The 16,647-nt window shown below is 40.5% G+C and overlaps 1 protein-coding gene across 4 annotated transcripts in view; it reads right to left on the bottom strand.

Moving 5' to 3' along the window:
- LOC113133830 (nucleoprotein TPR-like) overlaps positions 1 to 16,647 on the bottom strand; it is a 32,883-nt gene that overhangs the window by 8,603 nt on the left and 7,633 nt on the right. For 3 of the 4 annotated variants that reach the window (XM_026312780.2, XM_026312777.2, XM_026312779.2), the window contains exons 15-38: positions 16,227 to 16,390; positions 15,999 to 16,123; positions 15,747 to 15,895; positions 15,039 to 15,201; positions 14,104 to 14,238; positions 13,607 to 13,747; positions 13,297 to 13,501; positions 12,961 to 13,157; positions 12,538 to 12,678; positions 12,167 to 12,283; positions 11,766 to 11,969; positions 11,412 to 11,590; positions 11,109 to 11,256; positions 7,754 to 7,891; positions 7,404 to 7,535; positions 6,578 to 6,708; positions 5,934 to 6,144; positions 5,689 to 5,838; positions 4,632 to 4,724; positions 3,408 to 3,512; positions 3,022 to 3,234; positions 1,327 to 1,365; positions 796 to 981; positions 113 to 245 (exon numbers count right to left, since the gene is read on the bottom strand). In XM_026312780.2, coding sequence (XP_026168565.1) covers positions 113 to 245; positions 796 to 981; positions 1,327 to 1,365; positions 3,022 to 3,234; positions 3,408 to 3,512; positions 4,632 to 4,724; positions 5,689 to 5,838; positions 5,934 to 6,144; positions 6,578 to 6,708; positions 7,404 to 7,535; positions 7,754 to 7,891; positions 11,109 to 11,256; positions 11,412 to 11,590; positions 11,766 to 11,969; positions 12,167 to 12,283; positions 12,538 to 12,678; positions 12,961 to 13,157; positions 13,297 to 13,501; positions 13,607 to 13,747; positions 14,104 to 14,238; positions 15,039 to 15,201; positions 15,747 to 15,895; positions 15,999 to 16,123; positions 16,227 to 16,390 — 3,599 coding nt within the window. The remainder of the gene's footprint in view (positions 1 to 112; positions 246 to 795; positions 982 to 1,326; positions 1,366 to 3,021; positions 3,235 to 3,407; positions 3,513 to 4,631; positions 4,725 to 5,688; positions 5,839 to 5,933; positions 6,145 to 6,577; positions 6,709 to 7,403; positions 7,536 to 7,753; positions 7,892 to 11,108; positions 11,257 to 11,411; positions 11,591 to 11,765; positions 11,970 to 12,166; positions 12,284 to 12,537; positions 12,679 to 12,960; positions 13,158 to 13,296; positions 13,502 to 13,606; positions 13,748 to 14,103; positions 14,239 to 15,038; positions 15,202 to 15,746; positions 15,896 to 15,998; positions 16,124 to 16,226; positions 16,391 to 16,647) is intronic. The other variant, XM_026312778.2, reaches the window with a different exon arrangement.

Raw genomic sequence — 16,647 nt, 5'->3', positions numbered from 1 at the left:
CTCATGGTAATACATACTAAAATATATACTACATACTAAAATTACTAATTTCTTTGCGGCTTACCTTTATTTCAAAGTGTTTGTGAAAGTGTGTGTGTGTGTAAACACTCACTGTTCAGTTGGCTGATTTTGGTCTTTGCACCCAAGAAGGCCTTCTTGGTCTTTTCCTCTTTGTCTGCCATCTGCTGTTTGAGCTGCTCCTCTCTATTTTTGCTCTCAGTCAGCTGGAGGAAAATGACACCACACTGTAAGAAACACTATTAATGAGCTCTTACAGTGGTGAATGACATTACTGAAGACTACTGAAAAACTTACTCTATAGGCCACCATGGTTAACAGATTTAAGCAGTATTGATTTTTCTGGGCAAGCTGTAAATTGGATTACTTGTCAGCAAAAGCTCAAAGCATCCAGTTGGCTGGGTTGTCGTCTTTAGTTATATACTAAGACCATAAATGTTTTGCATATAAGTAAATAATCAGCAGTAACCCATTAAATGCGCTGTATTATTTTCATGCCATTAACTACTGCTCATCCCCATCGGAAGTACAAATGCCACGATCCCTTCAATGCCTGTCCTGTTTAACTCATCCTAACTTGATTTTAAATATGGAAAACTCCCTAGTATTCAAATAGTAAAGCATTACCATCCAATCGTTCCAAGCTGTCAAATGCCCCAGCAGTTGAAATTGAAATTGTCCAAACAATTGTTGATCAGTAACAAACAAACAATAATAAATACAAATCAATATACCAGATTAAAAATGATTTAGAGAAAGCATTTTTATTTTAAGCACCTCTTGTTTGAGTTTTGCCAGCTCCTCTTCAACTGCCTGCTTAGTCTCACCAGCAGTGTTAGTATCACTGGCCTGTATGGTCTGGGAGCTCTTGGCCTGTGTGGCTCCACTAGCTCCATTAGCCTGCTTAGCTTCACCTAGCTGTTCCTGCAGACGCTTGATGTATGTGTCACGCTCACCAACTGTCTGAAAAACAAAGCATTAGGGAGGGAAGACGTGTAAGTGAGAGTAGTAGGCAGGTGAATACAGGGGAATAAGTGGAGTAATAAAAATGAGAATGAGGGGAAGAATATGTAAAAAGAAACAAACAAAAAAAAAAAAACCTAAGAAAGCACAGACTTTTAGTTCATTCACCAATGCATGGACATTTAGAATGAGTCTATGTAAAAGTATTCTCCTGTTAATTAATTACCTTCACAGTTCATGGAGAAATGTGCGATAAATGTTACAAAACTAAGTTATGAACTGATCCAGCATCACTACATCAGCTGCGAATGCAGCGCTACTACTACTTAAAAAGATTTTCCCAACCTTCTGCAGGATGTCGAGCTGGCCTTGGATCTCAGCCACCTGTTACAATGTAAACATGGAGACTAAGTATTAAACACAAAATGCCAGGTTCTAATACAACATCAACAAAACCTCAAAAACAATGAAACATGACTACTTCATTCAGATATGTTCCTTCTTCTACAGACTGTGATGATGATGATGACTTTATCTGTAGCACCCCCAGCAGGTCACACGGATGGCACAAATGTGATACAACTGTTAATGGTGACCAGACATCTGTTAACTTTTCATCATCAGCTCAAATGCGCAAATTAACACAACAAACTAAGATGACATCTTAACAATGTCACCGAGCGCACACAGATATGCCAACTACTGTCACCAGGTTCTGATTTAACCTTCTGGGGTCGAAGAACGCGCCGGCGCGTTTTGACGCATCTTCTCCTGATAACGCCGAAACAAACTTAAATTACTCCATCAATTCTGATCATACAGACAAAAGAAATATATCATTCAAATCTGTGAAGGGTCTAGATTTAGTTGTATACCATCATAATAACAACAAAACGCTGTGCTTTTGTTAAATAAAGAAAGCCGGCAGGGTGCGCTCTCTCTCTTTTCTGTCTCTGTCATTTCTCTTCACAGACACGTAAATAAAACAGCCAGAATCTCAGTGAATACTTGGCTCATAAAAATAAGAAACACATGGCTAGAAAGCTTTTCTTTGAAATTAAACAATTCAAGTCGAAAACAAATCATCACTTTTTATTTAATACATATGAATGTAAGGAGAAGTACGTTTTCTCCTGTCTCACCTCATGTCTCACCATGAGATCCTGCATTGTACTCTGTTCACTGTTCACATGTAAATAATCTCAGGTGAATCAGGTAAACATGTGCACGCCCCCGAGAAATGACATAAAACGTCTAACTTCAAAGAATTTACTCACTTTTTCTGCGCATTTGGATGAAGAAGCGCTCCTTATATTCCACAGAGACAGTTTACCTTGCCCTCAGAGTAAAAACACTGATTTTAACTCAAATGACGAACGTTTGGCTCTGCATTGTTTTGTATTGTGCTGCACTAATCCCCTCTCAGCTACATTGACTGAAAGAAAGGCTCATTATGTCTGGTCGTTGAGTTCGTCTTTTGTGTTCTCAGGTAAATCACATGACTATTCATCCTCAGACACACCTTGCATATGGCCTTTCTGGACAAAAAGTGTCTTAGAAAATTTAAATCAGTGTATTGTTTACTGTGAATGTGTGAACAAGATGACATTCACAGCACTCTGAAGTAAACACTTTAGCCTACAACATGCTGGTCTCCAAAGTCCAAAGTGAACCAATGTTCTGTTTGTGTTTTATGGTCTTATTTCAGTGAAAATTGTAGTTTTTCACTAACCATGCATAACCACTGTTTTCTCAAAAACACAATCATGTATAAACTTGCTGCATACATACTATTGTAGCCAATTTTGTGCTGATTACAGTGTTATCAGACTTTAGACATTAATATGTTTAAAAGACAAATGTCAGCACAAATGTCAGGACATGTCAAAATTTGTCCAGGGCCCCAAAAACCCCCTCAGACCCCAGAGGGTTAAACATCGTTCCCTTCAAACCAGTAGAAATAATCTGAAGTCTTCTGACTGACAGAAAACTGTTTCTGTGTAGGACCTCATCACAGTAAAAAAGCAAATTTGTCCTCACTGTGCTCTCTGCTTGGCTCAGAGCAGTTTTGAGACTGCTGATTTCTTCGTTGTGGCTCTGCTGACTTGTTTGTTGGCTCTGCTGTAGCTCTCTCTGACTGGTGAGGTTCTGCTGCAGGGCTTCTTTAGATTGCTGGAGCTCCCTCTGGATCTGTTGAATCTGGCTCTGACGGGCCTGAGCTTGACACTGGGTGGATTTTAACTGGTTTTGTAGCTGTAATTCAGAAAGGTGGTTCAGCTGATTATTGCAGGCCTGGTGTCATGTTGTCATTAATGTCAATTATGAATCCAGCAAAGAGCTGAGCATATTTTTTAAAAATGTGATCACACAATGACTGAAGTGATAATCTCTGTCAGGTGTTTCAAAGTTACCGGTGTACTGCTTACCTGCAGCCCATGGGTCTTAGCTTGTTGAAGCTCTTTCTGGGTCTGGGTCAACTGGCTCTGATTCTGCTGCAGTTGAGTCTGGGTTTGAGACAACTGGGACTGCACCTATAAAAGCAAAGAGATAACAAATTAACAAGTGATTCCAGGATTTCTAATGTATGTTTCCCAGTATTGACTCTACATTGGGAGCTAGTGAAATTAATTATGGTGCTTAAGCGGTCTCAATTTCTCTATAGAGGTTGTGACACTAGTGTCATTACCCTCAAAACATCTTTAAAGCTGCAATGTATAAAATTAAAGATTTAGCAGCATCTAGTGGTGAGGTTTCAACCTTCTGGGCACCCCACTTCACCCATTTACAGGTGCGAGGTAGGGTATAGTGGCTGTCGACTTTAAAACAAAACATGATCCCAGTCTAGAGACAGTGCTTGGTTTGTCTGTTCTGGGCTACTGTAGAAACATAGCAGAGCTAAATGGCTTCCTCGGGGGAAAGGAGACCTGCTCCCGATGTAGATTCAAAGGCTCATTCTAAGATTTTATGAATACCATCTTCCATTTCTGCTAATCAATCGCTCTAAATCTTACACAGGCCAAAGAAAGAAAACTATACTCTGGCCTACAAATAACATAATGTTTGCCACAACTTCTTCTCCTTTGGGCTGCTCCCTTCAGGGGTCGCCACAGCGAATCATCCACCTCCATTTAACCCTATCCTCTGTATCCTCCTCACCCACACCAACTATCCTCATGTCCTCCTTCACTACATCCAAGAACCTCCTCTTTGGTCTTCCTCTAGGCCTCCTTCCTGGCAGCTCTAACCTCAGCATCCTTTTACCAATGTATTCACTGTCCCTCCTCTGAACATGTCCAAACCATCTCAATCTGGCTTCCCTGGCTTTTTCTCCAAAACATCTAACATGAGCTGTCCCTCTGATGTCCTCATTCCTGATCCTATCCATCCTCGTCACTCCCAGAGAGAACCTCAACATCTTCAGCTCTGCTACCTCCAGCTCTGCCTCCTGTCTTTTTCTCAGTGCCACTGTCTCTAAACCAGACAACATTGCTGCTCTCACCACTGTCTTGTCCACCTTTCCTTTCATTCGTGCTGACACTCTTTTGTCACACATCACACCTGACACTTTCCTCCACCCGTTCCAACCTGCTTGCACATGTCATATCATGTTTGTCACAGCAAAGCAACCAAATCAAATACAGACTTAGTACCTGTGACAGCTGGTTTTGGACCTCCTGGAGTTTTTCCTTGGTCTGCTGAATTTCCTTCTGGGCTCCCTCCAACTCCTGCTGGGACTTCTGGGTCTAGCAAAACAACACATATTTCAGACACTGTCCCATAGTCTAGTTTAAACTTCAAAGGACCAGTGGCATGTAATTATTTCTAATGTTAAAAATACTAAGCTATGTGTTCTTATGCATCATCCTACATATTGGTTTTGCATAATTAATAATTTTATGATATTAAGAGCACATCACTCCACTTTTCTGATGACTTATAGTGCCTTTAGACAGTACAACACCAGTAGTCATGCAAGATTATTATACATCACACTGTACTACTTGGGCCTAATAAAATTTTGCTTATAACAAAAAGACTATAGGCGCTTTCAGAGCAAACACTTCTAGGGAATCAGTTCTAGGAATTATCCCGCTGAGGAAAGGACATGAGAGCTACAGACTGCAAGGGTGTTTTGTCAGTTTGCATTCACACCACCAGAAGTTTGAAGTAATGCAAGGCTGCTGATTGTTGGCATAGCACCATCACTTTTGCACACCATTCAACAATAATGCTAGCAAAAGTGTTCATGTTTTACTTTGATCCATCAACATCTTGCTGAATTTTCTCCATTATGTAGGCAGCCTGGACTTTTGGGGACCTATTTAAGTTTTTTCCATGACAAAAGCTACTAAAAGTAACTTTTACAAATCCCGGTTGCTGGTGGTGTTTACAGAATCAAACAGAATGTGTGAGTTTGAGAATTTAGAAATTAAATTATTTCATTTAAAAAAAAATGTTTAAGATTTTGCCATTTGATTGATAAATTTGATTGGTGAATAAGAAATAAGGCAGTATCTCCAAAATGATTATTGCCAGGTTCACATGGAAATAGAACTGATTTTTGATGTGGTCTCAGATTTTTGGAGCCCACTTCATCAGCTATTTGCTGTTTATATCAACATCAAACACAAATACCGGAGGGAGAATCATGGTGCTCCAACTGATCTATATTAGGTTAATAAATGACTGAAGTATCTTTCTGCTGACCTCTTCCTGTTGTTTCCGCTCCAACTCTTTCAGTGCCTTCAGCTCCTCCCGGGCCTTGCTGAGCTCTTCCTGAGCTTTGCTTAGCTCCTGTTCCATCTCCTGGCTTGGATGTGCCTCACTTCCTGTTTTAGCTGCTGTGTCTGCAACCAGCTGGAACACACAGAAACACACACCAAGATCCACTATTTTAATTGTCACTTGTACTCATCTGCATGTCAGCTGCAGGATTTAACCCACAGTCCCACCTTGTCTTGCTGGGCTTTGAGCTCCTCATACTGGGTCTTGTAGCGCCGCCCAATCTTCTTGACCTGGGTGATGGTCTTGTTCTTCTCCAGAATGTCGTTTGTTTTTGTTTCCAGCTCTTTCTTCAGGTTGTCTCTCTCTGATGTCAGACGGGCCACAGAGTCCCGAAGGGCTTGCAGCTGAGACTGAGCTGAGTTACTGCTCGCATTGGACCTGGTACACACAGTTAGGTTATATTATAGGATGCATTTCTAAAAATCTCAAAATTTTAACATGCCTATAACCATAATGTCTTGGTTTTCCACAATTAATCATAGAAAAATATCTTAACCCTAACAAAGCATTTTGAAGTTGTGAGCAGTGACTAAAATGTCCTTACAAGAATGGCACTGAAAAAAACTGTCCACTCAAGGAAATAAAGACATGCACACACACTTCATATATATGATTTCATCAGTCTAGTTAGGTTGCCTTATGTTTGTTACACGTCAATAGCATTTGCGTGATAAAGAAACATGGCATCACCAGGTACGTCCAAATTTTGGCAGTCTGTATTTTACCCAAGCTTTTGGATGAACTGTCTGATGAACCCTGCTGAACTGAATTGTGTGTGTGTGTGTGTGTGTTGTGTCAGTGGGTGTTCCACCTGGCCAGTTCAGTCTTCAGCTTGGCTGTCTCTTCAGCTAGCTGTGTGATGCGTCTTTGCTGAACTTCTCTCTCACTGGTCAGCTTCTGTTTCTCCTCCATATCACCGTCTTTCTGCTGGCTAAGCAGTTGCTGTAGAGAAACACAAAAGCAAAACTAATACAGTAACAGATTTAAAAATGAGCTGCATCAGACATGCATTAGATAATATAACACAACATATGAAAATGGACTCTATTTAAGAATTGTGCTAAAAAACCCAGCATAACACGTCATATGTGATTGCTACCTCTCCTGCCACACAGCTGATTGAAATGTAAGTAACCTTACTGGCACAGTGGGGCAATGGTGAGCACCCACAGGTGGTACTGGCCTATCTGTGTGGAGTTTGTTTGTTCTCCCTGTGAATGTGTGGGTAGTCCAGCTTCTTCCCACAGTCCAAACACATGCGGGTTAGGTTGACTGCTGAATTTTGAGTGTTTCCCTCTGTATGTCAGTTCTCAGATAGACTGGTGACCGGTCTAGGGCATATGCCACCTATCACCTGATATCAGCTGGGTTTGGCTCCTGGCCCAGGACTCCAGCCTCATCCAATTTAATTTTCAATAATCAGCTATTTTTTAGTTTTTAAAAATACATCTGTGGTTCCGTTTGCCTACCTGTTCAGACCCTTATGCACACAATATGAAAACATGTAAGCATGTTGTTGAGGTATGGAGGTATGGACAAAAAAACAACAAAAAAAAAAAAAAAGATACATACAGATATACACACTGTGCTCATACTGTCTATATTCCTATATATTCACATACATGCAGTGTGGTTACCTGTGCTTTAGCCCTCCAGCGTTTGAGGTCTTCCTCCAGAATCCTCTTATCTGCCTGCAGGGAGCCATTTCTCTCTGACAGCTGAGACAAAGAATGGTGCAGTGGGCTGATGTCCGACTGGAGCTTTGTCACCTGTAATGAGTGTAGGTGTGTTGTCACTCAAATGTTTTCAACTTTCCACAAAATTATATGGAGCTTATTTTGCACCTACACGCACAAAACCCAAAGCAGCTGCGAGTGTTTGTATAACAGTTAACAGGACCATAGCAAAAAATTAAAAGAAAAATTACCAACTAACAGTAGGAAAGAGACACTGGATGCACCATGGACATTTTATACTTGGAACTTACTTTAGCCTGAGCCTCCTGCAGTTCGTGCTCCAGTTTATCTCTGTCCATTTTCAGCATCTTGTTAGTTTCCTGGAGAGCACTGATGGTCTCTATCTTCTTTAGCTGTTCCTCCTGTTGGGCCAGAGTCTTCACTGTAGCCTGAGAGAAAGGAGGAGGGCAACCATCCTATAAGCAAGAGTACTCTCTCATGACAGTTTTGTACTTTTAGCATCAATTGACCATGGAAAAATAAAATACATAATAAATAAAATACAAACATAGGCCTTAATAAAATATGTTCTTCCTTTAACATGTAAAGAAGTATTTTAAACCCAGGATGTAAACCCTTTTTGTGCATTTTCTTGCAAATGTTATATTTTGTACTTGTTTTGACTTCAGTGTTAATACATGTAATACATAACATTTGTTATCATCAGCACTGCTGAGTCGTCACAAGTTTCTATATCTTTTTCTGCCAGCATCTGTAGTAGGGATGGGAACATATACATATTCTCATGGGGTTAGCCTTCGATCAACCACTTTTTTCATATGATAGTCTAATGGTTGCCCAGTACCCAAGTTGCAAATTACAGTGTGTCCCGAGAGGTGCAGGGGGGATGACAACAGATAGCATACTGCTGGAAATTTTGTGAAGCTGGAAAGGGTCCAAGTAAAGCCACTAGCAAAACATTTAAAAAAAAACAAAAAAAAAAAACACCTTTTACAAATGCTGTAAGACAGATGAGCTACAGCCAAAATTCATCTCAACAAGCTGCTGGAGATGGTCCCTGCACACTCATCTCACAGCAATTGCACAGAAACCAGTTTAACTTGTAGCTTGTAGTCTGGCTTACTGCAGATGGAATATGAACATTTTTCTAACTTTACTGCAGAACTGCATATCTGAGGTGCACAGTCATTGAGTCACCAAGAATTACTGAAAGAGTAGACAATTCAAACAGTGAACAAGAAACCTTGCTCATGTACTGGGTCAATGCAGGGCAACTTCCATTTTGTTTACCCACAATGCCTTGCGCTGTAGTCCAATTCCTGCTTTTGGTTCACTTGAATCAAGACCTATGTTTTTAGGGCGACCAGAGTTCGCTTCTTTGATCTGCACCAAAGTTTGATTGCACATTCACACCTCCCCAAATGAACCAGACTTTTCGAGAAAACAAAACAGAATTCGACCAAAGCAGACCAAACAGGGCTGGTGTGAACGCACCCTATAAGGTACACAATATAATGAGGTCCTTAAACTTGACTCCAGTTTGAAAACGAAGGGAGCAAGAGAAAAGGGATTTCTGTGATTGACTGTTAATGCAAATCCATAATCTATAACTCAGACTAGACAGGGAGAAGGCAGGTCAGCCTGTGATCCACAGAGCTGAACTATAACACTCTAGTTAACTTTCCACCGTTAACTAGAGTGTTACATGAGCAGTGGCACCCGCAGCCGTAAGCCCAATGCATACATGTTTAAAATAATTTTTAATAATAATAATAATAATAACACATTTTATTTATAATGCACTTTATATGTGAAGCAAATCTCAAAGTGCTACAAATTATTTCAACCCAAAGGCTCTGATAAAAAGATAAGTTTTAAGACCAGTTTTAGACCATCTTAAACAGAGGTATGATATGGGCCTCATATGTCAAATGAGAGTCCATTTTAACCCCAAGGTTAATAACAGATGTTGACATTGGGATATCCTGACCAGAAAAGGTGATACTAGTGATGTTAGATGTCCTAACCTGGTGTGGGGTGCCTACTGAAACAGCTCCAGTCTTAGAGCTATTCAGCTGCAGGAAATTTTGCTTCGTCCATGACTTTATCTCCTCCAAACAGATGGACAAAGTGGATGATGGCGGAGTAGATGAGGAGGTTGATTTTATCCTGAGGTAAATCTGAGTATCACCAGTATAGGAATGAAATAGAATTTCGTGCCGGCTGATGACACAGCCCAGAGGAAGCATATACAATATAAACAAAATGGGGCCGAGCAAGATAAGATGAGAACCAGTTGTAAACAGAGTCAGAGAGACCTACAGTATGACGTAATCTGTGAAGAAGAATGTTGTGATCAACAGTATCCAAGGCCAAAGTCAAGTCCAACAGGATGAGAAGTGATGGAGAGCCAGCATCAGCCGACATCAGCAGGTCATTCGTGACTCTAACCAGAACTGTTTCCACGCTGTGGCAGGGGCGGAAACCAGACTGGAATTTCTCAAACAAATTCATGTTGTTTTAGATGAGACTGAAGCTGTGCAGCAATGACGTTTTCCAGAACTTTTGAAAGGAAAGGGAGGTTAGAAATAGGCCTGTAGTTTGCAGGCTCTTCTGAATCTAAGGTGGATTTTTTAAGGAGTGGTCTGATGACAGCAGTTTTCAGTAAAGGGGGAACATATCCAGACCGGAGAAAGTGATTTATGATCCTGGTAATCAGGGGACTTATAACACAGAGATTAGATTTAACCAGAACTGCTGGAAAAGGGTCCAGAGCACAATTTGATTGTTTCATCTTTCTGATAATGACCTCAACCTCTTGCTGCGAAATGTCAGAAAAACAGCTGAAAGGTTGCAAAATCCCTGGCTGTTTTATTTATTTTATTAGCACACTTCCTCTGGCACTTACTGCACAATCAACATTTACTATGGATATAGAAATAGAGTTTCAAATGTATGGCACTGTATGTATCTAATATGATATCACACACGTGCAGAGTGGATCATATCCTCTCTACTCCCTAACATGAGCCCTGCACAGCTTGGTCTGAGTAACAGCAACCACACTGACTTCACCTGTCATCAGTACTGCCTGAAACATCAGGGGGTGTGTTCAGGGTATTTGTTCATGAGCTGCATTCATGTGTTATTTTGTGGACTAATTATTGTGCGTGGATTTAAGTGTCAGATGAGTGGCTGACTGGGAGCACACTTCCTTAGCGCAACACTGGTCACTGTGTGGAAAGATGGTATGGGAGGTGTTCAGAGAGTGGCTGCTGAACTCAGTGAGCATACTAGTCAAAGTCAGTGCTGCACTCACTCCCAGCTGTGCAGGGCTCACATTACTATGAGAAAATAAATAAAATGAGACACGTACCCTTCAGATAACAAGATTATTGGCAAGAGTTTAGGCCGAATCAATCGTAGCCAAAATGATTATGGTATGTAAGTTGTACACATGATCGTATCCCTACTCTGTATTGTTAGAAAGGCCAAAGAGTGTAAACAGAGAATGTCAAACAAAAATTCAGTATAGGATTCCTTTGGCCATGAAGCTTAACAAAAACAAGCTACATTACCACCTTGGAACTGGACCCAAAACAATCTGTGATCAAAACTCATCCCATCATCCTGTTTTTTTCCTACCTGCATTTTCTCCCTCTCAGAATTCAAAGCCTCCTGCAGCTCCTTCAGTTCTCTGTCTTGGTGTGCCACTCGCTGTTTGTAGCGTAGAGCTTCTCCCTCAGACGCCTCGCACTGAGCCACAGCAATCTGTTTTTCCCGCCGCACAAACCTATGGCACAAGAACAAATTTTCAACATGACCTCACTGAATTCACACAAACATTTTAACACAGAAACATTAAATTTATGAATGGAAGCTGTGCATAACCTGCATTTCTACACAAATCTATGTTTTCTATGTTAATAGTCGATTTTACTGTATTACCTGAGTATTTCCAGTATCTGTTCAGTGGTTTTCCCTTCCTCACTGAATGACAGATCAAGCTGCTGTTGCTGCTGCTGCTGCTGACGACTCCTGACAGACATTTCATCCATCTGTTGGTGCAGGAGAGCATTCTGCTTTCCTAGCTCCTCACAGCGATGCCTGTGATTGGACAGGTCCTCCTGAAGGAGAGTCAAAGTAAAGAGACTGTTAGGACCAACCAATTCATTTAATTCACTTGAAACAGCTTCAATAACAGAATAATATAATTAGATCATGGCTGGAACATGGCTGAAAAACAGCTATTCAAAACTGTGTGATCTTTTCCTCTCCACCCTCTTCACTTAGTTGTTATACCTTCAGCTGTTGCTCCAGTGCACTCCAGGCTGCAGTTCTCTCCTGCAGGAGGGAGGAGGATTTGCTCAGATGCTCCTCTAACTCCCTCTTCTGTGCCAAATCTTGCTGGCATCGTTTCTTAAGCTCCTGCAGGGCTTCCACATCAGCGGCATGAAGCATTAGTTCCCGCTCATACTTAGCTTGAGCCTCTCCAGCTAGCTTAGTCTGAGAGGAGGACAGTTTGGGAAAGATGGATGAGAGAGACAGACAGAGTCAAAGACCGAGAAAGATTCACTACAATGAAAAAGGTTGTAGAAAATAAGGTCAAAGTTCACACAGACTAAGGTAGCTTTGAAAAGTGGGCTGGTGGAAAATTGCTATCTAGTGGGAGTAAATGTATGAGTGTGTGTGTGCTAATGAACCTGCAGCAAGCTGTCCTGCAAAGCCTTCTGTTGCAGTGTGACAGCATTAGTGGCTTTCTCCAGCGCCTCCTGCTGCTCCATGTGGCTGGACTTCAGACTGCGCTGCAGCTCACAAACCTGGACAAGAAAGCAGGGGAAGTAACTACTGGCATTTTCTGTGACTGAAATCAAACCCCATAAAACATTTTCTTCTGTTTTATTGTGCCTTCACAGATAAAGACACTGAGGGACAGGGCTGATAACTAATTATATCAATATATATTATTAATTGGCAACATTATAGAGAATGTTGCCAATTATTTATTTATAAACCTCTGTAGAGCTGAGGCAAATTGTAGATCATTTGTGTATCTGTGCATAGACAAGCCTACTTGTTTATCCAGTTCCTCCACAGCCTTCCTCCTCTCTTCCTGCTCCTGCTGCCTCATTTTTTCTGTCTCTAGAATCCTCTTCTCCAGCTGCTGCTGCATGTCTGCTGACTCCTTCAGTCGGATCTCCAGAGGGGAACGGGACTAAAAAAGGTGAGGAAAGTTTGTTTATACAGGGTGTATGCACCTTTTCTAAAATTACCGTTTTTAAAATCTCAACCTAAGTATTTTAATAACCTTTTCAGTACTAAGAAATGCATTTTGAGGCTACATATAAACTGGTTTTCAGCTGAAAAAAAGTGTTTGAGTCTAGTTACCCTTTAAATTACATGGATTACATTTTTTTCTAAAAAAAAGATTATCATGCCTAATTTCCAGAGAAAACAGGAGACAGAAAAGAAGCATTCCTGAGACAAAGAGTTATACCTCCTTTTCTTTCTTGAGACTGTCTTCCAGAGTCAGAACCACAGCTCTGTACTGCTCTACTGTAGAATTAGCATTCTTCAGCTGTTCTGCTAGTTCACTGTTCTGTTCCTCCGCAGTACGCAGTAAACCTTTCACCTCTGCAAGCTCCTGCTCTAACTGGCTGGGCTGCTGGGGGGCTGCTGTCACGGGAGAATGTACTGTGGGTATACACAGACAAAAGATACTTAAAATGGCTATTACTTTTTAAATCTTGTTTCTCACATGTGAATCAAATCTTTGTGCATAACACTACTGTAATATCTTTGCTAGCCAACAGTCTGTAGAACTGCTGTTTACCTCTCAGGGGCATTCTGAGGCTTGCAGCTCTGGTAGCTGTGGTGGCAGTGTTGCTGGAGGTAGTTACAAGCTCAGAAGATGAAGCAGAAGCCAGCTGCGCTTTCAGTGTTGCCACCTGCTGTTCAGAACTACGCAACAACTCCCTGGTCTTTTTCTGCAAGGTGTTCTGAGTCTCCAGCTGCTTCTTTGCTTCTAACAGCTGAGCCTGCAGCAGAGGTGGGTGACAGCGGTATAAAAAGACAACCTTACATGCAGCTTATTTAGCTGTACATACAAATACACAAGCGTTAATGGTATAATCTCTACGCACGTCCATAGTGCGTCCGAGAGCATGTCTCTGTGCTACTTCCTGGTCCAGCCTGGTCTTCACTGAAGCAAGTTCTAACTCCAGCTGCTCAATCTTGTTGTTCAGTCGCTGGCGGGTCTCTGTCTCTATATGCTCCATACTCAACTGGACACGTATTACAGAAGGGGCAGAATGAGAGAAATAAATGAATGGCTCTGGTTGTTTGGTAACTTGTGATGGCATGGAACTGAGCTGCCAAAATGATGAATCTAATCTTTTCTTGTGAAAAGTAAGATGGCACAGGGAAACCACTGCAGTTTAATTTTGGTAAATATAACTATATTAGATATGGAATATCTGGGTGGCAAATAACTAGTGTGAATGTGATGCAAAAAAGCAACTTTGACACTTCCAGTAAAGAGAAAGATTTCAATATAGCAATTGCAACAAGAGTCTTGTTTCATATAATGTTGCAGCTTACTAAATGAAATAAGGAACAAGAAAAGAAAACCACTAAGTACCTGTATGGCCTTAAGGTTGGTAAGCAGCAGGTTCTGGTTACGTTGCTCAGCCAACATAGCTTCTCTCTCTCGATTGAAACGACTTTCTGCTTGTCTCAAAATGTCCCTCTCTTTAGTCAGGTTCTCTATGCGAACCTACAAATACATAGGGGATAGTAAAATAAGAACAAAAAAGCAGGTTAGAATTTAGTTCTTAATGTTAACCAATATAGATGATGGTTATGTATCTTTCAATCTGATATCATGGATGAAGCAATAAAAAAAAAAAAAAAAAAAAAGGCAGACTGGTTGTTTAGAAGGCAAAGGAGACGTTTAGGTAAAGGGTTTCCACATCCTAGGTTCACCAGCTCTAATTTGTGTAAAATAAACTTTAGGTTTCCATCATTGCCAAATCAATCACTGCTACATTGACCAATATCTGATTAGTACAACTGATTTCATTTCATTTAGCTAATCTGAACTTAATATAAAGCTTCAGCAGTCTGAGTTTTTAAACCAATTCTTTATGAGTAGCGCATTTAATGTTTCATGAACATAAAATGAAAAGTTGGATTAAAAGTTTATATACTACTTTAAAATCTACACTTTAAGAGAAGTAGATTTAATAAAAATACCTAGAACTGTTCTCAAGTTCACTACAGTTTGTTGTGATGGAAGAACAGACAACCTATAAAAAGGTATGCTTCTACATATTTTACAGTATATGAATAGAATGGCTGTCAATCAATTAAAATATTTAATCGCAATTAATCACGATTGTCATGAGTTAACTCGTGATTAATCTCAACTTAATAGCACATTTTTATCTCTTCTAAACATACCTTAAATTAATACGTTTCAAGTTTTTAATACTCTAATCAACATGGGACAAATATGGATGCTTTATGCAAATGTATGTTTATTATTAGTGAAACTCCAGTTCTCTAATTTCTCACCTCATCCAGTGCCAGTTTTTCGTTCGCCTGTCGTAGGTCTTGGCTGATGGTGTGAATGATGTGCTCATGTTGTTGGGCTGTGGCAGACATCTTTTGGTTCCTGTTCTGAAGGGCAGAGATCTCTCTGCGGTATGCTAAAATAGTCTCCTGGAGCATCTCATACCTGACATATATAGAGTTATGCAAAACAAAGACAATAAAAAATTATCACCAAGGAATTCAACTTTTAACACAGGATCAAGCAAACTCATCATTACTCAAAGTTTACAGTCACCTTTCATTGATTGTATTTTTGGTGCTGTATTTTTCCATACCTTTTTCTCAGCTGGATTTTCTAATTCTTAACCATTCACCCTAATTTCAACAGTCTTTTCCTTCAATACCAAACCTGGAGGAAAATGTTTAACCATAACTGTCCTTCTTCTTCTCTATTCATTCTTATTTCCCCCTAAGCTATGTCCAAAACCTGGGTTGGATCCCATCTCCCTCTGAACAAATTATACATTGTAGATTAATAAAGATTTTCAAATTGAATAATTCATACTTCAAGAGCTGATGTATATGTCGATTTTACTGTATTACCTGAGTATTTCCAGTATCTGTTCAGTGGTTTTCTCTTCCTCACATATCAGAGCCGATGTATATACGTATACACACACACACATTTCCATATGGATCTGGCACATTATTCCACAAATTTTAACAAACCTCTTGTTGCTGAACTCTAACTGAGAGGTCAGCTTAGCGTGGCTGGAGCGGAGTTCTGTTAGCTGCCTCTGAAGCATGTCATTTGTTTCATTCAGCATCCTGTCATTCTCTGCCTTCTCCTTCTTATACAGAGTGAAAGCATCATTCAGCTGGAAAACCAGAGAAACATTCAATTAGGTTTATTTTTCCTCTATTTCATTCAAAGATGAAGGAGAAATGTGGCTTCAGGTGTTTGTGCATAGGTGTATGTACCTGTTTTAAAGCAACCTTAGCCTGAGCAGTGTGGGTTGACTCGGCAGCAGCAGGTCTTTGAGGAGAAGAGCGAATAGATGGGACTGAAGGACAGACATGTGCAGGCTGGGGTGATTCATCTGGACCTACACACAGACATGAAAACATTTACATTACATTCTTCAAAGACCACTCCCCTGGCTGTCCACCAAAAAGGTAGTATTATATATGTTAGTATTTTTGTGTCACCTTGAAGAGGCAGACTGAAGCCAGTGCTCTGTGTCAGCAGGGCCTTGTACATGTCTCTCTGTCTGGCAGTGGAGTCAGCCAGTTGTTTCTGCTGGTTCCTCTGCACTCCTAGCTCGTCAACCTCCTTCTGAAGTTTATTCACACTGGTCTCCAACTCTGATATACTGCGATGTACAGAGAGTTTAAAATACACTTCATACAGCTTTACTGCTCATCAGTGCTGTGAATGTGAGCATTCAGTGTACTTATTGGAACTGTGTGTTTAATGGGGGGGGGGGGTAACTAATGCCAGTTTACAGACATTTATCAAAAACTGTTAATTGAATACACATAGCTTGGTGAAAGTCCTCAATTTGAAAAACTTGATTCATTGCAGATTATGTTTATATAATAGCGACTGAGTATTCTGGATTCTGATTGA

The sequence above is a fragment of the Mastacembelus armatus genome, chromosome 17, assembly GCF_900324485.2.
Source record: "Mastacembelus armatus chromosome 17, fMasArm1.2, whole genome shotgun sequence".
Taxonomy (NCBI): Eukaryota; Metazoa; Chordata; class Actinopteri; order Synbranchiformes; family Mastacembelidae; genus Mastacembelus; species Mastacembelus armatus.
The sequence above is the reverse complement of the archived record's forward strand: the minus strand, read 5'-3'. Positions and strand labels throughout refer to the sequence as shown.